The sequence below is a fragment of the Passer domesticus genome, chromosome 2 (genome assembly GCF_036417665.1).
Source record: "Passer domesticus isolate bPasDom1 chromosome 2, bPasDom1.hap1, whole genome shotgun sequence".
In the NCBI taxonomy this organism is placed as follows: Eukaryota; Metazoa; Chordata; class Aves; order Passeriformes; family Passeridae; genus Passer; species Passer domesticus.
The window spans coordinates 76,707,682-76,729,997 of record NC_087475.1 but is presented as its reverse complement, the minus strand read 5'-3'; the positions used below and the strand labels follow the sequence as shown (position 1 = coordinate 76,729,997).

The following is a 22,316-nucleotide window of genomic DNA, read 5'->3' as shown; positions in this document are numbered from 1 at the left end:
TGATCTTATCTGTGAGCACTGTGGGCCATGGGTGCACTGGGAGACACTCTGGCCCTGATGGATGGGGAGACAGGTGGTATGTGTTTGATCAGATTTCAGAGGCAACTGCCCTGTGCAGAAGAACAGGAGCAAATTTTACCTCTGCCTAATGAGGTTTGAGCTGTGGTAACTGGAATTATCTTGTCAGCCATTCCCAGCCTCTCTTTCTGCCTTTGCCAGTTTTGTAGGAGAAAGATTAATAGCTAATTGACTTCCTTGCACAATCATATAATCACAGCAGTGTTGTAAGAGATGGGATCAAGTCCCTTCAAAGAGAAGATGGACTACAGCCAAGCTCTCTTACAGCCCAAGGGGTGTTTGAAGTCACTGAGCTATTGCCCTGAGAGGGGGACTCAAACAAGGGGGAGGAGGCAGGTTTGTCTCACCACTCATCTTCTGGAGGATTCATCTGTAGTAGTTACATAAAAATCCTTAGATTTTTTCGTATTATTTTGGCTCGTGTGCTCTGGAAAGTGTTTCTTGTTTCTGGTTTGTTGTCGAGCATTGTGAGGTGGACGGCCCGCCCTGACTCCATTTCCATGGCACATGGTTACAGCTCAGGAGGGCTAATCCACTGACTCCCTGTGACCCTGTGATCATATCTCCATCACTTCCCACTCTGCCTGCATGCCACCTCCATCCCAAACTGGACATTTACCCTTCTCTCTGGTGGCTCATGTCCTGCTGTACCAATGACTCTATCCATTAAAACCATCCTCAGTGGCACTGGTGCACTGGTCCTCTCAGCCACTGCCATGTTCCCATCTACCTGTCCCACCCCAGCCTTGACCCCTCTGTCCTTGTGCCAGGGGTCATGGCATGCCACAGACTCCAGTCTCTCCCTTCACACACTCCTGTGTAGGATCCCCTCTTATCTTTTATGCCTCCCCCACATTGTTCCTGAGTGCCTTGTTTCCCTCCTTTGTCACCTGGGTAATTTCTGATTGCCTACCAGAACTGCCCCTCCACTTCTCTTTAACTTTCCCCCCACAGGCACTGAGCCCAGCTGAAAATGCTGATGGATCCTGGTGCCATTCAGCTTGTGCGTGGTTGTAGCAGATGCCTTGTCTCCAATGGACTGAATCAGAACACAAGAACTGCTGAACTCAAGCAAAACACTTTATTACTCAAAACAACTAGATTAATAAATAGTTGGAGAATGAAAATAAATTAAAACTGTACATTAGGTTTTACATTTTTAAAGGTTTTAAATTAGAATTGCCAAAGGCCATAATTTCAGACTCAGATGCACAGGAACAGGTGAATAACACTGTTTAAAATCAAGAAACATGAAAAACTCTTTCTGGTACAAATATACTTCTGCACCATCACTTAATATTTCTAGCAATTAAACCAGCTGTTGCTTTTCATTATACGGATGAGTTTCTTCTTCTTGATGTCAACCTCATACTGGTTTGATCCATGGAAAAAGTAGAAATGTCCTAGAATTGAAAGGAAAAATATGAAAAAAATTAATATTTCATTTTTATATACTTATTGTTACATGCTCACTATTTCCTTGGGTGACTTAAAAAAAATCAAACAAAGAATTTAATATATGTATTGAAACTTTTTTTTTGTCTTTGGCTGGTGGACTTTGGGTTTTTTAAATTACATTTTAATTTATTTACCATTTTTCTGAAGGGCAGCATCAATTGGATGGCCAATCCCTTGGAAGTCAGCAGCTATTTTTCTTGGATAGCCTCTTTCCATTGATTGATTATTTTCATTGAAACTAAATAAAGAAATTGCAGGGAAACAGAAAATAAGCATGTGACAGTCAAAGCTGAAACAAGATGGATTTTTTACAAAATATGCCTACTGTCAGTGGAAAATCCAGCACCTATGATCTATGACCTCATAGAGCTGTATAAATCCAGGCTGTATGAATATTTACATCCTTAGTACCCTAGGTAAGTCTGTTTTCAGAATATCAGATTAGAACATTTACTTTCATTCCCTGAGACTGACAATAAGGCTGAATATGGCTTATACTGAGTAATAAATAATTAATCAAACATAATTATTTTAGTTTTACAGCACACAATTTATGAAGTGACCCCATAAGAGAATTGCAAACTTCAGGTGTAATAACACCCTTTCAAGACAGTATTACAGACTAATTATTAGGCTAAGATTACTGCTTGGCTGAACTGTTTATTAGGAAGTAAATATTTTAATCTCCTTCTACAACTTTCTTGATTTGTCATTTATAAATTTCACAGAGCACTTCTGCTTCTTAATAACTACTGAATGAATACCTGACATGGTGACAAAGTCTTCTTGATTTATATTTTTATACTAATTATATAACTAGTACATTATATTTTTATACTAGCTCACACTGTTTCTTAATGAATAAACAAAACTCATTTGTCCCTTAATCACAGCCTGATAAGAGTAAGTGAACACTCAGATGTAACAGACTTTGTTTTATGAAAACACCTGAGTAATTGAGTTTCAGGTTTAAGCAGCTGTGAAGGCTGACAAAAAGAGGACATGAACTTTCCATACAAATACTCACATCACTTGATTAAAAAAGCTGTTTTGATTATCTCTTGTACAGAAGAGAGAAGAACCTTACCTCCAGTACTTGTTGCCGACAAAGAAATATGTTCTCCTGGTACTTTGGTCGTGAACGGCTGCATCGATTTTCCCAACACTGCTGGGGAAACCCAGGTTCTGAATGGGCTTGGGGAACCCTGGCTCTATTCTGTAGCCACTGACAGCCCAGTACTGGCCATCTACAGGAAAACAGAAAAAGTTGTAAGGATTCTTGGGGAGTCTGATTTCCTTTTTGCCAAAGCCCCAGAGCTTTCTGCGTAATAAATGCCACCAAACAACAGATGTTATTTGATGTCCAGCTGAAAACATTACCCACTTAGGGCTCAGAGAAGTTTGAAAATCTCACATTTGCTGTATTTCCTATTTTTTATAGTAATTTAGAGTATTATATACTCCAAAATTAAAAGTCAATATATTTTTAGGTGTGTTTGTCATCTTTAAAAATGTATTTAGATAATGTAATGAAGCAATCACTTTTGTCTCAGCTATGGTCTTTGCTCTTACTGACCAAAAGAAGTCTGTGTAGGACTGTTGTGAAGCAGCATTAGTTACTGGTGGTAACATAATTTGCAAAATTTAAATGGATTTAAATATGAAGAATATCCTCTATTAGTGGTAGTACTGGTATTAGAGTTAATATGAGTATTAGCATAAGATACCTTCTATTATGAGTAAATAACATTCCTAGTATTCATATAACTTCATATATGCATAAAAAACTGATGGAAATGTAAGAGAAGTACCTTTAAAAAATAGCACTCGATCCTTCTTGTCAACCTCATATGCAGCATCAAAGCCAGCTATCAGTGATGGCCAGAAGGAGAAGATGGTGTCGTGCTCAATTTCTGAGAAATATGGACTTTTGCGCCAGACAAAGCTGTTAGAAACAAAACCAGCAGTGCTTCATGGTCTGTACTTCATTAGAAGATCAAAGGGCCCATAAATGTACTGGAATCCTACCCTCTGGGTGTGGAAGCAGCGCTCCCTTTGAGGCAGAGATACCACCCCTTTTGGGATGCAGTCCTTCACTCTGCCCTGCTCCCTCACAGGCCTGCGCCCTTTGCTACAGGTGCTCTGAGGCTCGGAATAGTTGAAGTTGGAAGGGACCTCTGAAGCTCATCTTGTCCAGTCCCTTGGCTCAGCCAGGATCACCTACAGCTAGTGGCCCTGTGGACTTCTGCATTTGCACCATAATGGTTTGTCCAGGTCAGCAGGATATTTATGGCAGTGCTGACAATTGCAGCTTTCTCTTCATCATGACCCATGTAAGCAGACAGAGCTCATTTCAGTTTCATTGCAAATGTTAAATAAAAACTCTTGAGAAACTTGTTAAAATCCAGTTTAAGGAAGAATTGCCCTTTCCCCCTCCTCCTTGAAAACTATTAAGCTATAATTCTTCATATGTTTTAGGAGGAAAATCAGACCTACATCATCAAAGGAAACTTGTTCAATCAAAACACAATTGCAAGCCAAGATGGGAGTGAAGTCCAGACCTGACCTGCTGTGTGCTCTCGCCAGGCTGGATGTGCCCAGCCAGCAACTCGCTACAGTGAGCATCAGACTGTGCTTGAAACAAGGCCACCCTGTAGCAGCAGGAGCTCTCTGTAGACATTACTGGTCTAGTGCAGAATCCTAGGTCAGAGTGACACTAAAAATCATCAGTGATGTTTTCCACAGCTCCCTGGCCCACACACAGAATGGTCTGATGAGGACAGTGCTGCATGCTGAAGCAGCTGCAGGCTGAGGAGTGGCACTGGAATTCAGCCTTGCACAATTTTGATAGACATGGACGATGATGTATGATGGATTAAAACATTATACTCACTTGTTAGTAAACCATGTTGCTCACCCATCACAGGTAGGCTAGTACAACTTTTCAAAGTTGCCTTAACACTTACAGAAAGAAATATTTTCATTTGTAACCAAGGAAGGAAAAATTCCTTGAACTGAACTTTGTGCTTTGCTTTTGTGAGCCTCACAAAAAGAAGTTGCTGGAAATAAAAGCACGTACCCATCTTTGAAGAACAGTGTTTCCCCACGGAGAGTAGTGACAGCATCAAAAGTCAGATGAGGGTCACAGTCGTCTGGTCTTTGGGGTGGCTTGGAGGGTGTCATTTCTGTTGGTTCTTCCCTGGGAGACATTGAAGTTGGTTCTTCTGCAGGTACCATTTCAGTTGGTTCTTGTGGAGGAAAAGCTTCAGTTGGAAGTGCAGGAGATTCCTTGGGGGGTCCTTTGGAAAATAAATAAGTGTGGAATTGGAAGATGGATCAGAGCAGTTCATGTCACAGCATTTCAGGCTGTACAATGTGAAGCCAAGTGTATATGCATCTGTGCACATAAACACCCTTTTGTGGAAGATAAGAGGGTTTAATGTTACAGATATGGGCTGTTCCTCTGGTATCATAGGGGAAAGGCTCTTGGATCTTTTGACTAACTGGAATGAGTACAGTCTACAGATTCCATTTTGCAGTGTAGACTGTTAGCCACAAAAACTCCAGGAGATTTGCCCAAAAATAGTAACAATATTTTTCTTGTAGTAGGAAGTTCAGTACGTTTTATCTGTTGGGTGAAATTAATTATAAATTGTTATTTATCATTCACCTGAAAATGCTTCTTACTTACCATAGAGGGCTTGAATGCCATCAATGTCATCCTGATGAAGTTGGTAGTTCCTTGTATCTGCGGCCATATATACAGGATACATCAAAGCACCGAAAACATTGGAATGACTGAGACCTAGTGAGTGGCCCAACTCATGAGCAGCAACAAGAAATAAGTTGTATCCTACAAAAGATCCACACAAAGAACAAACACTAAATAAATTTTTTGCTTGACAGCAGGATACAGGCACCATTCTCTCCTGTGAGGTATATTATTCACAGTCTTAAAAAAATAGCAAAATCTAACTATGCTCAAGAGCTCTCTGGCCTCCTGGAGAAGAAATGAGAAACTCCGAATGAATTTTGAATCATAGGCATTGATTTCTCACTGGAAAATCACTCTGTGAACAGTTTTTGCCCATATTGCTGAAATTTTCCAACAAAGAATCAATGTTTCTTAAATGTTAATAACAATTGAAAAGCAGGTGAGAAGGTTTTAGTCACCTGATCAGATTTTGGGAACAGTAAAAGACATGGAATTTGCCTGGTAACTACCTCACAAAACCAGTAACATGTAACATAATCCCTGGACATTGCTGGAAACCAGAACAATTCACTGTTATATTTAATGTTATTCACCAATAAATTCAAGATTTTTTTTCCTTTCTAGAAATTAAAGATGAATATGACTTTAAATCAGAAAAAAACCCCAAACTGAAGCAAATAAACAACTTTTTAAGGTCATTATCTGAGGGTGAAAATTCCCTATCTTTTGATGTCATGATTACCCAACATTGCTATTCCATGCTAACTTAATTTCCTTCACTGAAGTTGTAACTGCAGTCTGCATTAACTTCAAGGGACTGTTGTGATTGCATTCCAGATCAAAATATGCAGAAAGGTTTCACTAAATTTTGCTGACATTTTACATCTCAGTAAATACTGGAATGACTGCCATAGGATATGTGACTTTACAGCATTTTCAAGCCAATGTTTTCTAATAAAATAACAGTCAACACAATATTTAAGTTTACCTACCACTATAGGTCGTAAATTTGGTCCAGTTTTCATCTTCATCAAAATGGGCATCTCCTCCTATCCCACCGCCAGGGGCATAGGCATGAGCCAGAGTTCCTCCTGGACCATCAAAGGAATAGAAGTCACCGTGAACTAAAAATAAGGGGAAAAAAAAGGGATGCTTCTCATTATCTCGCCAAGAAAAAGTGACAAGTACTATGATTCCCTGGCAACAGAGTTTCCTTACATCCAGCTGCAAAGGAAATCATTATATCTGCTTGGCCTCCATAGACCCTGGTGAACCTCAGAGGGGTGACGTTGCTCCAGAGCTGGAAGGCTCTTGCAATTGCTTCATCTACATCAGCTTGCAGCATGTCTGGAGTGTAGTTCAGAATCCTGTGAATTAAAGACAAAAGGAATTAAAAACAACCAGATCACACGTGACTGGGACACATGGTATCAAGGTCAAATATTTTAATCAGTTATTACAATTATTTATGTGTCTCAAGTGGTTTATTTTCAAAATGTTTGCTTACATAGCAGATAAAGATTTCACAGTTTTCTTTCATATCTTTCAGAAACCCTAACATTTATACTCAGCTGTATTCCTTCTATCCACTGAGTATATTATTCAGTAGGCTATTAGCTAACTACTGTAAACTCTTACTTGGGTATTCTCATCACTATTTGGTAGCCTGATTACTCCCCACATTCCTGTCCCTTTCATCCTGAATGGAGCTTTTATATGGAGAAATACAGAAATAAATAGTAAAGAACCCGTTTACATTACTTCTGCCTAGCATTCACAAGGCTTCCCAGTGGTGAGGAGGAAAGTGTGCTCTAATGTATGTTACCGATAGGTCACATCTTCCTTCGTCCACGTGGGGCTGCGTGGGAAGGCGCTGTATGAACGGACGTCTGGTATTCCACATCTAGGCTGCTTCATCATGTCCAGCGTCTTCTGATTCAGCTCCCCAGTCACCTCTAGCCCAAAGAATGACTGCATCTCTCGTATTTTGTCAGCCATGTGGTTGAGGTCCTTTGCTTTAAACAGAGAATGTTTCTCTTCTTTAAAATCATAGAAGTTTTCAAGATATTTCTGATAGGGAAGAAAAAGCAACCATTTAGAATACAAAACTTTCTTTTCAAGTGCAGAGATCTGGTAATAAAGTACTTACATCGCTAATACATCACTATGTTAATTTTCTCAATAAATTATTTAATCAGTTCTATCCATAGTCCTTACCTTGGCAAATTGCATATCTTCTTTTTCCTTTTCTGGAGCCACTGGAAAAGCAGAGGAGCATATAAAATATAATAACTCAAGTAAAAGAAGGCTCTTGGTCTTCATCTTTGTCTCCCTGTCCTACCAGCCCTTGTTAGAAGACCTCTCAATCTCTTTTGCCTCTGTCTAAGACACACCAGTGTTTCACTATTTATATCAGTGCTGTGCTTGCTAAAGTCAATAATGGCATGACTCAGCTTATAACATCCTCTGATTTTCCACAGAAACGCAGAAAACAAATTTGGGTTTAGAAGCAAGCAAACACATGACAGTTTACCTTGCCCAAAACCCCCTGATTTCGCAATCATATTATCGGACAGTATGTTGTTTTTTTCTTCATTCCTAAATTGGGCTGGACAAAAACTACCCCATTTTTTCAGAGGTGCTGAAGTGACCTGGCTCTTTGTGAGGGTCAACAATCTGTAATTCCTCATAGTACTTGAGAAGGGACCTCCAGAAACTGCCTTCAGCCTTCTCAAAGTGGCTTGCATGCAGGACCTCAGCATGCCAGGAGAAAACCCTTTCTTTAGCCCATCTTGTACCTGATAATTTTTGTGACATAGCCAATTATACAAAAAATTCTTTCCTTTCCTTTCCTTTCCTTTCCTTTCCTTTCCTTTCCTTTCCTTTCCTTTCCTTTCCTTTCCTTTCCTTTCCTTTCCTTTCCTTTCCTTTCCTTTCCTTTCCTTTCCTTTCCTTTCCTTTCCTTTCCTTTCCTTTCCTTTCCTTTCCTTTCCTTTCCTTTCCTTTCCTTTCCTTTCCTTTCCTTTCCTTTCCTTTCCTTTCCTTTCCTTTCCTTTCCTTTCCTTTCCTTTCCTTTCCTTTCCTTTCCCTTTCCCTTTCCCTTTCCCTTTCCCTTTCCTTTCATCCCAGCATTGTTACAGAACCATTATTTGAGCTGCTACCTGGCCCATGTATTCATGGATCTGTGGCCTCCTCCCCTTTCTCCCTCACACCACAAAGTAAAAGTCTCAGTAGAGTACCCCAATCCTATATCCTGGTCTACATGGCCTGTTAGACAAGGGTGGTTTTAAAACTAAAGAAGAAACATCAGAATTTGCCCTACAGAAGTATAGGCACCTTTTGGATAAAGGGTCTTCAGCAGAACCTTTCAATAAACTTCTCCAACATCAGATGGAAGGTGATGAGGTTTTGTGTAACATTTTCCAAGCTTCGCATTTTGCCAGAAGTCCTACTTTCAGTTCCTATGCCCTTTTCTGAACCTGGTGCACTGCACCTTATGGAGGGATTGCAGAACCACTGTCACTCGGTGACTGTTGACTGTCATTTCCGAGACATCCATCTTTGGAAACAGAATTCTCCTGTGTTGACTTAATACCCACATGCAAGATCAAAAGGAGAAACTTGAGCTAAAAATAGTCCCCTTCTCTTTGAACATGAGAAAAATAAGAAAAAAGGAACTACTTCTCCAGTGAGAAAAAACATATTGGAGACTTCATAAAAACAATCCTTGTACCGCAGCAGCTGAGCTCTGCAGTCTGCAAGGTGGCCTGGGGAAAGGCATGGCTTCCTTCCAAAGGAAACTGGAGTTGAACAGCCTGGCTGGTGTCAGGTCACATTGTGTGTGACCCAGGTCAGAGCCCAGGTCCCTGAACCACTGAGTGAAGTGGTACAAATGTTTATGTCTAAGGCTGCAGCAGGATGAGGGTGGCTTTGCCAATAGCCCACTGCTGCTGTAACGGGGTCCTCCTGCTCCTCCCAGCCTGGCCAATGCTCTTGCTGTTTTCCTGTGCCCTTCTGATACCAAGTGTGTCCTCAATAAACCAATTCAGAGGGCTGGACCTACAGGAAACAGCCCAGAACAGTAACCCTAATGCCACTAAAAATAGTTTGATGCTGTGGAATTAGCAAATGCTCTGGCATCCTAAGGGGTGTGAAGAGCCTCCATGAAGGAGGGCTGGGGTGTCATGGATGGGAACAGTGATGCAGGAAGGCAGCCAGGAAGGCTGGAAAGCTACAATCTCTCCTTTGGCAGCAGCAGGGTTTCTCTCTGCTGGTCATGGAAGAGGATCCCAAACTGCATTTGTAGAGTATGATGTTTGCATTTCCATATAGAAATCCAGACAGAGAGCAGGGACATTTTAAATGCTGTGTTTATATCTCTGTGCCTGGCAGCAGCAGCTTGCATATGGCACTTATCCTCTGCTCTCAGCTAAATGTTTTATAAACACTCCGTTTGCTGTGTCCACGGGCAAATCAGTCAGAGCATGAGATGCAGCACACTCAGTTGGCAAACATTTCAGTGAGCCTTTTGGATGTTCAGGAAGATTTTCTTTCTCTGTGACTTTTGCATGGCTGCCAATAGACATGTTGCATCTCCAGCTGCTGGTTTCCCCTTCCAGATCCTGTTGCCTGCATGCTCAAGCTGACATTTATGGAGTGGCTGGTGAGTGTTGGGAGGAAGAGCTGTATCCTACCTTGGGTTTGGAAGCACAAGTGATGCAAATTCATTGCTGAGAAGTCTGCATGGCTCTGAGAGTGTGAGCAAGTGTGATACTTACACATGGATCCAAGAGATGTCTTGCCTTCTTATGCTGAACTATAAGACAGCAGTCTTAGTGTTCAAACAAATGTGGGTATTCAGTCCTGGGTTCAAGTATTGCAGGATAAAACAGGAGCTGTGTTGTAGCTTTAATCAGAAGTTTGAAGTGTTTGAAAATTACATTGCCAGGGGACACAGTGAAGTTTTACTGGCAAAGACACAGCTCAAATTTGAATGGAGTGAGCTGAGCTGATACCTCACCTGGCACTCGTGCCTTACCTATAGGTCAACTAGTTGAACTCTGCTGCAGGGATGCCCAGAATCACTTAATCCTTGGCAAGAGCTGAAGCAGGTCAGATGCCTGTTTCATGCCTTGGTCCCATAGGTAAAGAGATGTTGCTATTCCCATCCCAGTCCTGGGAAGCTGATCCCCCCTGTTCCCTGAAGTCACTGTTGTGCTTCAGCTGGGTTGGAGACCATGTAGACGTCAGGGGTGACTTGCCAGCTTATGCAGCAGTGAAGCAGCCAGAATGGGTCCAGGAATACTGCTCATTTCTTCCCTCAGCTCATCAGCACTCAGACTCATTCGTCCCATATCGCCAGCAGTTAACCACACACTCAGGGCCAAGAGCGGGTGCTTTCCCAGGAAGACCCCTGCAGTAGAACGAAGCATTTCACCAAAAGCCTGCCAACATCAAGGCTAATATTCTTCCACCACAGAACTGTTTGTACTCTGACAGTGCAATTTGTATTATACTGTGGGGTGTCGTCCAAGTGCCAGGGTTTCTAGTGGATTTGTCAAAATTCCACCTGGGAATTTTGCCATTTCTTTTTTTTACTATTGAGATTCCATACAGAAATGTCATTCCAGTTCTGCTTGGCACTTTTGACTTATGGAGAGAAGTGGAAGGATACTTAGCACAGTCATGTAAACAATTGTTATTAACTCTATAAAAAACAGCACATTAAGTCAAAGGAAACTTGAACTAACTTAACACATGCACACGCACAATATGATTTCACCTCCTAAACTTTTTAGAAGGATCTGTAGATGTCTTCTTTTCCACCTCCCTTTCACTCATGCTATTTCTAAACTCTCCCTCTTTAACCTACTTGTGCCAAAGAAGCGGGATGTGTTATGAAGGTCTTGGACATGCCAGGACATGGAAGAGCTGCTGGTTTCTTTCACTTGAATGGAATTGGGATATAAATTCATACTAAGAGATTCTGGGACTTGAGGAGCAGTAACCGAACAGGAAAAGACACAAGCCCTTTACATCACTGTATAAGCTAGTCTTTAATAAATAACAGCTGGATCATAGCACATAAGTGGTTGGGGGAGGTAGGCAAGCAGAAAATTTGTGACATGGAAAAAGGAAGGTCTGCTATTAAAAGACTCAGAAAAAACAGAGAATATTTACTGAAAATGAAACTTAAAATCTCTTTCTGCAAGACAGTACTTTGAGTGTATTGAAACTGAGCCTGAAAAAGGTATTGACTCGAATTCCATTTTTCCTGTATATCCATATACTATCATTTATCAGTGGAATCTCTTCATCCTGCTTTTCTAATATACATCTTCTAATAGTAATAATATCTGTCACTTTTCTACTTCGTCTAAGCATTTTGTCCCAGTTCCATTGCAAACTGAGAGATGGCATGTAGAGGTAGCTTCAATAGCTGATCTTAATTACACAGGAATTTAGAGATTTTTGATGTCTGTATCCTTGAGTATTATCAGCCTTAACAAAGCTGAAATCACTTCCGTATTTGTATTTTGTATATAAACAAGTTTCTTAAGCTGCATGTCATTTCCTCTCAGCAATGTCTGACTTGGTAGCTTACAAAGCAAGGTCACAGAATGATTGCATTGGTGTTATATTATCCATCAGTGAATAAGATGTGTGACAAAATCCCATGCCCAGGAACTCTGGGGTTCGCAGGAACTAAACTAGAATATGAAAGTTGGAAATAATAGCACCCTTATTTCATATGTGGCAATGTATTGGGGCCATGCTCTGAATTTGGACATGGCCTGAGCAATGGGAGTGGCAGGAAGCACTGTGGTTGTGATACATAATTAATTCACTCTTTCCTCTTTACCATTCTCGCCCCATGAGATTCAGACTGTCACACCAAACCATTGAGGTAACTGAAATGTGGGCAGGATCCTGCCTTTCCTTCTGAAGGGGATGGCCAGTAAAATGTTGCACTTCTCCCTCCTCCCAAGCAGAGTCTTTTATGGTCAAGGACCTGTGTGATTCTTATTCTCTTGTAAAGGATATTAATAAGTTACCAGGTCTCTGGTTGTTACTTAAGGTGATGGATTTTTAGACTCAAGAAGATTTACTGTAGTTTTTTGGTTGTGCATAGCAGAAGACAAGTCCACAGAAGATGATTTCTGATGTGTGGTTGGTCATCCCATATCTTTAAAACTGCTTGAACAGTTGACTTTGTTACGTGCATCACCCATATTGTTAATATATTATGTGTTAATGTATGAACTTGAGTGCAATGCTTTAAACTAAATATTAGGAAGACATAGGGAACTTTGCCATGTAAAGAATCACCTGACTTTTCTGGAATTCCTTTTGATGTGGACTGGAAAAAGCTAATAGCTTTTTTAATTTGACTTGGAACTCCTAAGATATTTAGCCACCATACTATCAATACATGAAAAAAAATACACTACCTTGAGAAGCCTGAGCTCTCTGTCCATAAAAAGGCCTGAGCAAGGAGAGTGAGGAAGCACTCTAGGAAACAGTCTGCCATCCTGCTCTCATATGTCATGATCATCATTTGAGAATTATGTTAATCAACTACTGGCAGTCATTTTATGTAGAGATCTACATTGATCCTTAAGTAGCTGCCGGTAGAACATGAGTACCAAACAAAAACTTTACCTCCATTACTTATCTTCTTTGTCTGGACACCAACATCATTTGTGCAATCAATCCTTTCTTTATTTTGATTAATATAATAAAGTGGCCATACCCACTATAGATCCATGTCTGCTTTGAGCAAACCTGCACCCACAAAGGTTTCACTTAGCAGAAGGAGGTCTTTGAACAATGCAATGAATAGCAAAATATTTAGATGCTACCATAGAAGACCAGGATGTAATTTATCAGCTTTATAATAAAATTGACAATTAAATGTTTTATTGATGTTCTAGGTTATAGAGCAGAGGACAATTACAAATATAAGAAACCAAAAGAATTGTATACTAATTGTACATCTAAAAGATGAAAATTATTTATAAAATTGACAATTAAATGTTTTATTGATGTTCTAGGTTATAGAGCAGAGGAAAATTACAAATATAAGAAACCAAAAGAATTGTATATTAATTGTACATCTAAAAGATGAAAATTATTTATTTAGTTTAAACTTTTGTAAAAAAAAAGCTAGTCAACATCTCAAACCACTTCTTTAAAGATGCTGACTAGTGAAGGTGCTGTCATTGCGCATTTGTGGAAATGCTAAGCTAAAAGTAAGTAATTGGCTTCCTACATCTCTTTTACTCCTGCATACCAGAGAATATTCTTATTTTGAATACCAGTTCAAGTAATCAAAGGCCACAGTTAACACATTAAACTGCCTTGGAACAAAATTTCAAAATGTTTCTTGACTAAAAAAAGCATTTTAATAAATATTGCAAGTATTAAATTCACAATCCATTTAATATGAAAAAAATTACCTTGAATATATGATTCCTGTAGTTAACAGAGAACCACTTGTGATCTCAAGAATGCAGAGTCAGGAAAAAGCATAGATATGAAATTACTAATTAATATGTCACTTTCCAGCAGTGTCTTCCTCCAGCTCACCACTATGTGCCTGCACAGGGATTACTGAATATCTAGCTGAGGTATTCAAATGAATTCATACTACCTCACCCAAGAAAAAGTTGAACTGTAAAACCTTTGCAACTTTAATTGTTAATTAAGTCCAACTGATCTGAGTGAAGTGTGTCAGGTAGGGATGGGCTCTGCTGTAGAGCAGAGGAAGAGGCTTCTGGGCAGCAGTTTCTCCAGCTGTCACTGCTGAGGATGGCACATGGGCCAAGCTTTCATGTGCAGTCATGAACATGGACAGGGATTAGGTTTCAGATAATAAGTTAAATTACTTTTTCATGCTCACAATGTTCTTAAGGAATTGTACTCACATGACTTAATTGGAAATTATTATCCAGTAGCCTCCAGCTAATTAAAAACCACAAGACAGGCTGATCAGGATGTTGCTTCACTACAGTTTTGTAAGACCTGATCACAGCCTTTTCTCTCCAAAATGCCTTAGGATATTACTTCACATGCTAAAAACATGCTAAACTGTTCTCAGATTTGAGAGAGGTTCTTCAGGTGTATGTGAAGAGAAGGAATTGCAGTGGGTTGTCACAGAGTTTGAGGAATGAAATAGTAGGCAGCTGTGTAATTCAGAATGACTGATTCCTCCCTAGATCATGCATTTACAAGACACACAGGGCTTGTCAGTGCATCTCCTCTGCCCTTCCTGTGAACACTTAATCATAAACCCAGTATGATTTCCAGATCATACGTGAACTTCTTGCAGAGGAAGGCTCTTCATCCAGTGTACCATGTACTTTCTCAGAAGCTAGCTGGGGTGAACTAAGGGAAGCTTACACAGTGTCTGGCACAGATGTGTTGGACACCAAATCACACAGCTGTGCTCAATACCAGAACCCTCAGCACCAACACACACAATTAGGGCACATCATTAGCTCGCTACCAGTCACTACCCGCTGTCCACAGGTCAAAACTTGTCTTTCTATTTTATTTTTTTTTCAGCAATAAGTATAATATTATTTATTTTCCCTGGGAAATTTTGGTGAGCCTTGCCTGTATCTTAGTTTTCTCAGCCCCACTTATGGCAATCATCTTTCCCTATAGACATTATATAATACCCCTGTAGCTAAACTATAAAAAAAAAATCTTGTATTGCATTTGATTCTAAAGTCATCTGCTTCTCTTTCAAACCTAAAAAAAAATTATTTTTACTGGCATGAACATTTTACTATCTAGTAAGAGTTTCTTTATCTATTCAGTTTAGCAAATAGATACCTGCAACATTAAAAAATTGTTAGGAGATTCAGTTTAATTAATAGTACAAATGTCAGAACACCATGGGGAATAGGCTGTTGTTTTTTTTAATATACTTTACAAATTTTTTTTTTATAATTTATGTTCTTGAAATTTTTTCTGGTCCTTGTACTTGCACTGCAAAATAGAGAGTTAGAATTGTCCAAGGTGACACGGGATTATCGTTTCAAACACTGTATTCTCAAAGGCCCCACACTATAGGGAATTCGTCTTTGCAGTATCCAAATTTTATTTTGTCAGAACTGGGATGCTGTATAAATAGGATCATTAGTTCATTTCTCTAATATCTGTGTCACATAGTCTCTCCTTATTCTACTTGAGTACACAAATAATATTTGTGAAGCAATTAGGAAGGCAACAAAATAGAGATATTATCACTCTATTCACAGTAGATGGGAAAAGAATAAAGGGAATAATTGTTTTTGTTGTCCAGGTATTATTACTGTTAGTTGAAGACATACGGTGAAAGGAGAGCAGGAACATTTTAAAACTTGTTTTCTTTTTAAAGTGAAAACCCTCATTCTTTTGACCTGCCAGCAAAGAAAGGACTTCTTGTCTCCTTTGATGATTATTTGAGAACACACCTACTTGTCATTGTAGGATAAAATTAAGGAAAGTATGATTGACATGAAAGATTGGTCATTTTATGTAAAGTGAGAAAGAATCTGGTCTGAGTTTTCTTTGGTGTTGATAGAGATTTCAACACCAACAGTGTTGGAAGAGTGAAAAAATTCTGTTGCAATAAGGGCTCAAACATGGTTCAATTTGAATAAAAATTATAGTTGGGCAGAAAATGAAATAAATTACTGCCCACTTGAAAAATTCCATTACGTGGGATATGAGTTAATCATAAATATGTGTTAAAAATAATCATGCAAGACTCATGAATTGTTAATAAAGAAATTTTCATTATTTCTCAAACATAATATGCTTGGCAACTCCTTGTTTTTCTTTCTTCCAACAACAAAATTTCCCTTTCCCTAAAAATATATAATAGTCAAAACCACCCAAAATTTCCCACATTATGTTTTAGCTCTTCCAAACTTCTACACCACTTATTACTTCACATATTCATAAACCATTTCCTGCTCAAAGCTGACAAATAAAGGGAAAAGGCTTATTAAAAAAACCCAAAAAACCCGCATTAAATTCAGAAGATATTGAATAGCAAGAGCACTGAAAATACTAAATATAGTTTTCCTTCTGAACTTGGAAAATTTTAATTTCTGGTTTTACACATTTTTAATGCTATTAAATTAAGGTGACTACGATTATTACTATTAATAGTATTACTACTACTATTAATAGTAGTACTACTACTGTTTAATACTATTAAATTTAGATCCAATCAAATATATATATTTTTGTAACATATATTTTGAATTTAACAGGAAAAAAATTTCCTTGAAACACATCATATAAAAGCGCAGTAATGCAACAATGTTCAGCTAAGTGCTCAGAAACAGAAATATGTAGTTCCTAACCTTACACTGGTGCCACAGCTGATGTTCACATCCATCCATGCTGTTTACTTATGAACCTACCTCATATACAGAGCAACACAGCCATAAAGACAGGCATATAGATGGGTAATTATGGTGAAAGAATAAAGTTCAGAGCTCTGATGTTTCTCACAGTCTGTTTTTTTCTGTGCTTGGGTCAGGACAACATCCTTCCTACCAAAATATTGTACTACAAATGAATAATCACTCTCAGGCACACAGGAAAGATTGAAACACAGCTCTAATGCAAATAAAATGAAAGTAGCTTTGATGAAAACTGCCTTGTAACCCCCAAATTGCAATAATGATATCCATCAGAGCAGGGAAAGACCAGCACTCAAAGAAGCACTTGTGATTTCATTTGTCACAGCTAATAAGGAAGGTCAAGCACAACCTGTCTTTGTGCCTAAAGGCAGATGGAGAGAAGGAGAGATGGACAACTTCAGTAACTGCTTATACACCTTGCTTGTCCTGTCTACCCTAAACATTTATTGAAAAAAACTAGTAAGATTTCTGGATGCACAGTTGGCCTTTGAGGGGAGATAATTTACAGGAAAATGGAAGGATATTCTTTCACTGAACTAGCAGAGCCTGAAGGAGGAAGGACCTGAAGGGAGGTCTGTGTACCTGCAGACAAACTGCTTTAGAGGACTGGAGTATTTTGCTGCAGTCGTGTCCTTTGTTCCTACTAATCCCAGCACAATAATCTTGAGGCTCAGTTGCACTTTTATCTGTGCAAAGACAGGGACAGACTTTGTTGGTAGTGCAGCTCCCATTACTCTTAAGAGGTATCTGGGAAACATAATTCACTGAAACTGCCTGAAATAACTCCTTTAAGACAGAGTGAAACAGCACTTAGAGAGTTTCCTCTGTTTGTCCACTGACCACAAAAAGGCTTTTATAACAGTGACATAAGCCTTTCCACGAGAGACGTTCCACATTTTTATGCAGCTGTACAAGCAATTCTTTATTTTTGCTTTCAGTAAAACAGATAGTGCCAAAACCAGCTGGCTGTCATGTTAACTACCAACTCGTTAGCACAGGCAATTGGAAACACAGACAAGAGTGTGTTCTGCTCACAAGCAATTTATAGATCCCCATATATGTCTTATCAATTATAAATTACAGTGTTGGTACAAGAAGGATAATGAAAAAAGGAAAAAAAAATCCCTTTTGCTATTACACAAAGAATAATGTGGGAAGTGCAATAGGATTTTCATCATCCTATATCATCCTGTCCCCATGGCAGTAAAATAAACATATCTAGTTAATTTTTCTGAGGAGTTTTTCAGGAAAAAATTCTTTAGTGTTGTCATTAGTACCATACTTTAGTTGTGGAATTAAATAGAATGCACCAATATATCTCAGTTCCTCCCAGCAGGCATTTCAGGAAAGGAGCATTTAACCTAAATTGTATTGTTAAAATATCGTTTTGTCTCAGTAATCCACACAAATTTTCTTGAAGCTGATTCTTTTGTTAAGAGCATTAAAATGATGCATGACTCAGGTGCTTACAACTTATTTAGCACAGTGAGTCAATTAGAAGTATCTGCTTGAGGCTCTGTTCTGGAGTGAAAACTATTGTGAAGAATTTGTATTTTGCTGAAGCAGTCACGTACCCGCTTCCACACCCTGCAGAGCTGATCTGGTGGGGACTGAGCAAATGCCCAGGAGACACAGGGAATGAGGAAACACCAATGGGACAGGGGAATATTCTGAAAATCACACTTGCTTTAAGGAAGGCCTGGGCACTGATCCTTCCCAAGAAGTAGCTAAGACAAATAGTTCAGGGAATTTTCTTGAGAGAAAATATTCACTGTGTGTCTCCTTGAGTCTGGGGCACATGTACTTTCATAAGTAGTGCCAATGGTATCAGTTCAGGAGAGGCAGCACCACATGTGTGTCATGTAGGCAAATGCTCTGCACCCACTGGAAGCCTCCTGGGGCACCTACCCAGGTCAACAAAAAGTGTCACCCCTTGGTCCTGGAAAGTATAGCGTGCCTTGTGACCTTGTGTGGCTGAGCCTTTGTGCCCTCCCTGCTCCAGAATAACTCCTTTTACTGGAGCTGTCAGCCAGGGTGCCTGTCTGTGCCCAAAGGCTCTGCCTGCAGTGTGGCACCTGGCACTGGGGGTGGGCTGAGCACTGAACCCCACAGTCAGGGGTACCTGCCCCCTGTCCTGCCAGCTGAGTAACCCTGGTAACCCTCTCTGGACCACCACAGGTAATATTTGCCCCACAAGCCACAGTAGCTGGCAAAGCTGGCAACTAGCTTAAGTCAGGAAAAGGTTCCTTCCTTCCTCTTCCCCGTGCTGCTCCCTATCCCAGGAGCAGAGCCTGCCCAAGAGCCACCCCATACAGGCTCTTCCTGCACTTGGCAGCAAAGCCACTTCCCTCATCTCCTCTCAGGCACTGCCAGAACAGGGGAGATGGACCTCCAAGCTCAGCTGGAGTCTACTGAGGTCTCACTTTAGAATGCTTGACTGGTGGATTAATCTGGGTTTGTCACTTGCACAATGTTGATCATTCTGGGTCATTTATTTACTTTATAATAACAAAAGCTCCATGAGAAAAGATAAAACTGAAAGAGGTGGAATCCAGCAATCCCTCAACAGAGATTTGCCTTGCCTCCATTTCCCTGTTATCAATAACAGCTAAAATTTGGCTTATTTCTGTCTTTTCCCACACTTCTACACTATTTGTCTAAAAACATTATTGACCACAGAGGCTTCCTGAATCCTTCTGCATCATCTGTTTTTTAGGTCTTCAAGCATAGTTTGAAAATATTTGTACAATGAAGACTCACTTATTTAAAACAATTGTTTGCAAGCAAATATATAACTTCTCTTCCTTTTTGTTATTTTATGTTATTTATTTTATATATTCTGCCCAATCCTTATTAATTTATTTTTTCTCTTGCATAATAGTCCTGAATTTTAACTCAGGATTTTTTAAACTCAACTTATTTTTAATTTTTGACTGTAAACAGACATTAAAATGTTGAAGGCTTCCAAATATAGTAGACAGTATCTCAGAAGAAGAATCCAAGGCCAAAGTTAAAAATAACACGACAGAACAAAAGTGTGAGTGGAACATAATTATTGATGTGTGCACATTGTGGGCTGATGTGAGAAACAAGAAAAGGATGATCAGTTAGCCTTAAGCATTATGATGTGACAGAATAAAAACAAATGAGTCACATCAAAGGAAAAGAAATTTATCTGGATCAAAATTTTATGCAGGTGAGTATCTGACTGAGATCCCTGTGTAGATTCTGATCATATTGGAATCCTTTTAGAGAAATAAAAGCTATGAAAGTAATCTTCAGGAATGAAATTATTTTTCGTTAGTGCTGGATCTCTCCTTTTGAAAGATTAGCATACAGAGAATGTGATTCATCTCACCCTAAAGTACACACTTAAAATACATTAAAAGAGCTTTATACAAAGATTCTGTTGCTTTGCTTTAACAAAAGCATAAGACCAAAGGGGATATCACAGGTTTATATTTATGTTTCACCAGAAGGGCTCACCCCATCTTCCTAACAAAAACCAGCTGCAATGTCCAAATGGACCTTGGTATTATAGTCAACATGGTGATTAACAATAATCAGTGCTTCCATTATGAAGTACTTATATTTTGGCTTCGATTTTGCTAACTGACTACAAGGGGTGAAATGTCATTGACTGACTAAGTCATATCTGCTTGAATTTCATTGGGCAAGATCAATGAATTTATCAGAAGTTAATTATTATCAGGAGTATAATGCCCATGTACTTGAATGAGAGGGGACCTGAATTTTCTGAGGGTCCAAAGGTGAAAAGAAACTGGATGCCCCTAAGACAAAAACTTTGAAAAGTACTTCGATGTATCAGAATGCTGGTAATTTGATAAAAAAATAAATCAAAAAGCAGGGGTGTTATATGTAAAGTCAGAAACCTGGCTAAATCTGAGACAAAACTTACATAAATGTAGTGGTTTCATAGATTTGTCTAGGCTAGGAGCACAGTCATCAAGTTTCCGATCTGCAGTCAATGAAGAAAAACAGATGCCTGCAGACAGAAGCTGAGATATTAGTGGTGTGAGTCACTTTTTTGTCTACCTTTCTTCATTGACTAAGTGGGAAGCAGAGGACAATTTTACATCTGGCTTATCATTTCATTTAGAGGCTCTTACTCTGGTAAAAGTCTATAAGAAGCATGCAAAGAGTAGGGGACCCCAACAACACCCCAACACAGCATGAGAGGAGCACATCTGGCCTCCCAAAGGCTGGCATATTCTTACTGGGAATATGGGACCAGCCCAGATGTATGAAAGATCCCTCTTCTTAACACCATATTCAACAAGTCATTATGATTTCAGCCCTTTACCTCAGCCATGTCTCAGTCTTTAATCTGGTCAAAAGGAGATACCTGAAGAAGTGAGCCATTTGTGAACAGTGGAGGTGATTAGGCAATTTGTACAATCTCTGGGATGCCCCAGGATTAGGCAGAAAGAGAACAAGATTGCAAAATAACCAGAGTTCCTTAGGTAATGTAAGTCAGGTTTACCTTCTGAATATGAATGAAGTGTGTTGTCCTCATTTAGATAATTAATCTCCTTCAATAACAGCCAAATCTTTCTACTTTCTTTATCCACTTAGCCAGATATTTTTGTTTTGCTTGGCTTCTGGCTTTGTTTCTCTCTGTGATAAAGGTGAAAATTGTTTCATATGGTCATACAGTGCCAGTATGAGCAGCCATGGGACATGAGGCAATGGAATGAAGCTGCATCAGGGCAAATGCAGATTGGACATCAGGAGAAGGTTTTTCACTGAGACTGCTGTCAGTCACCTGAACAGGTTGCTCAGGGAAGTGGTCATGGCACCAAGGCAGCCAGAGTTCTGGAAACTAATTGCGGAGCCACTGGGTTTTGCATTCATATCAATAAATACTTACTAAAACCAAACTCAATCTTTAAGCAAAATAATTTCTATCTTTCCAAAAGAAGAATTTATTCTTCTTTCACAATCAATCAGTTCTACTTGAAAGATATCTCACCTTAAGCTCATATTGAAATAATGTGCATGATGTCTCAGTTATCTAACTTTAAGTCAACCTTTGCCCAATGAATGCAAATAATTTACTTTAACTAAGAAGAGATTGAATAAGTATTCACTATTAATAAAGAAGTAATAATTCCACTGTGCTGCTTCTGTTGTTTTCATCTCACAGCTAAGTATGAAAAAAGGAGTTTCATAATTTATCCTACAGTTCTGATTGTTTCTTTCTTTCTGTTACACACCTAACTGATTTTTTTCATTTTTTCCTGGAACACTATGGAAGCATTTCACCAAGTCTACTGAAAAAAGTCTTTATGCAAGTGCATGTTCTTTTCTGGGTTTTTACTTTCTCTTACTTCCCTGAAGGTTGTCCTGTACCTTCCTTTACTGATTAACTGTTTTGCAATCATTTATTCAAAGAAGTGAGTCCCTTACATTCCATCATCTGCCATCATGTGTCATCACCTGTTCACTGCCAGGTGGTTTGAGGACAAGAGTGTCACTGAGAAGTGCTTGATGAAGCCTCAGGACACTTGTATTACACCTCCTTACCTGCAGATGTTTTCTGCTGGAAGATAATTGAATTTATTTTGAAGCCTTTGAAACTAAACAACATGAAAAATTTTAAGGCATTGTGGGGTGGG

General features: G+C 39.3%; 1 protein-coding gene across 1 annotated transcript; it reads right to left on the bottom strand.

Moving 5' to 3' along the window:
* Window positions 1-1,145: 1,145 nt before the first annotated feature.
* On the bottom strand, window positions 1,146-7,715 carry LOC135294309 (interstitial collagenase-like). Its single transcript, XM_064409420.1, has 10 exons — window positions 7,469-7,715; window positions 7,077-7,321; window positions 6,470-6,618; window positions 6,244-6,375; window positions 5,228-5,389; window positions 4,616-4,835; window positions 3,348-3,481; window positions 2,624-2,783; window positions 1,671-1,774; window positions 1,146-1,481 (listed from the first exon to the last, which is right to left on the bottom strand). Exons 1-10 carry the CDS (start codon window positions 7,571-7,573, stop codon window positions 1,381-1,383), a joined length of 1,512 nt encoding a protein of 503 aa, XP_064265490.1. The 5' UTR covers window positions 7,574-7,715; the 3' UTR covers window positions 1,146-1,380.
* Between the last annotated feature and the right edge of the window lie 14,601 nt (window positions 7,716-22,316).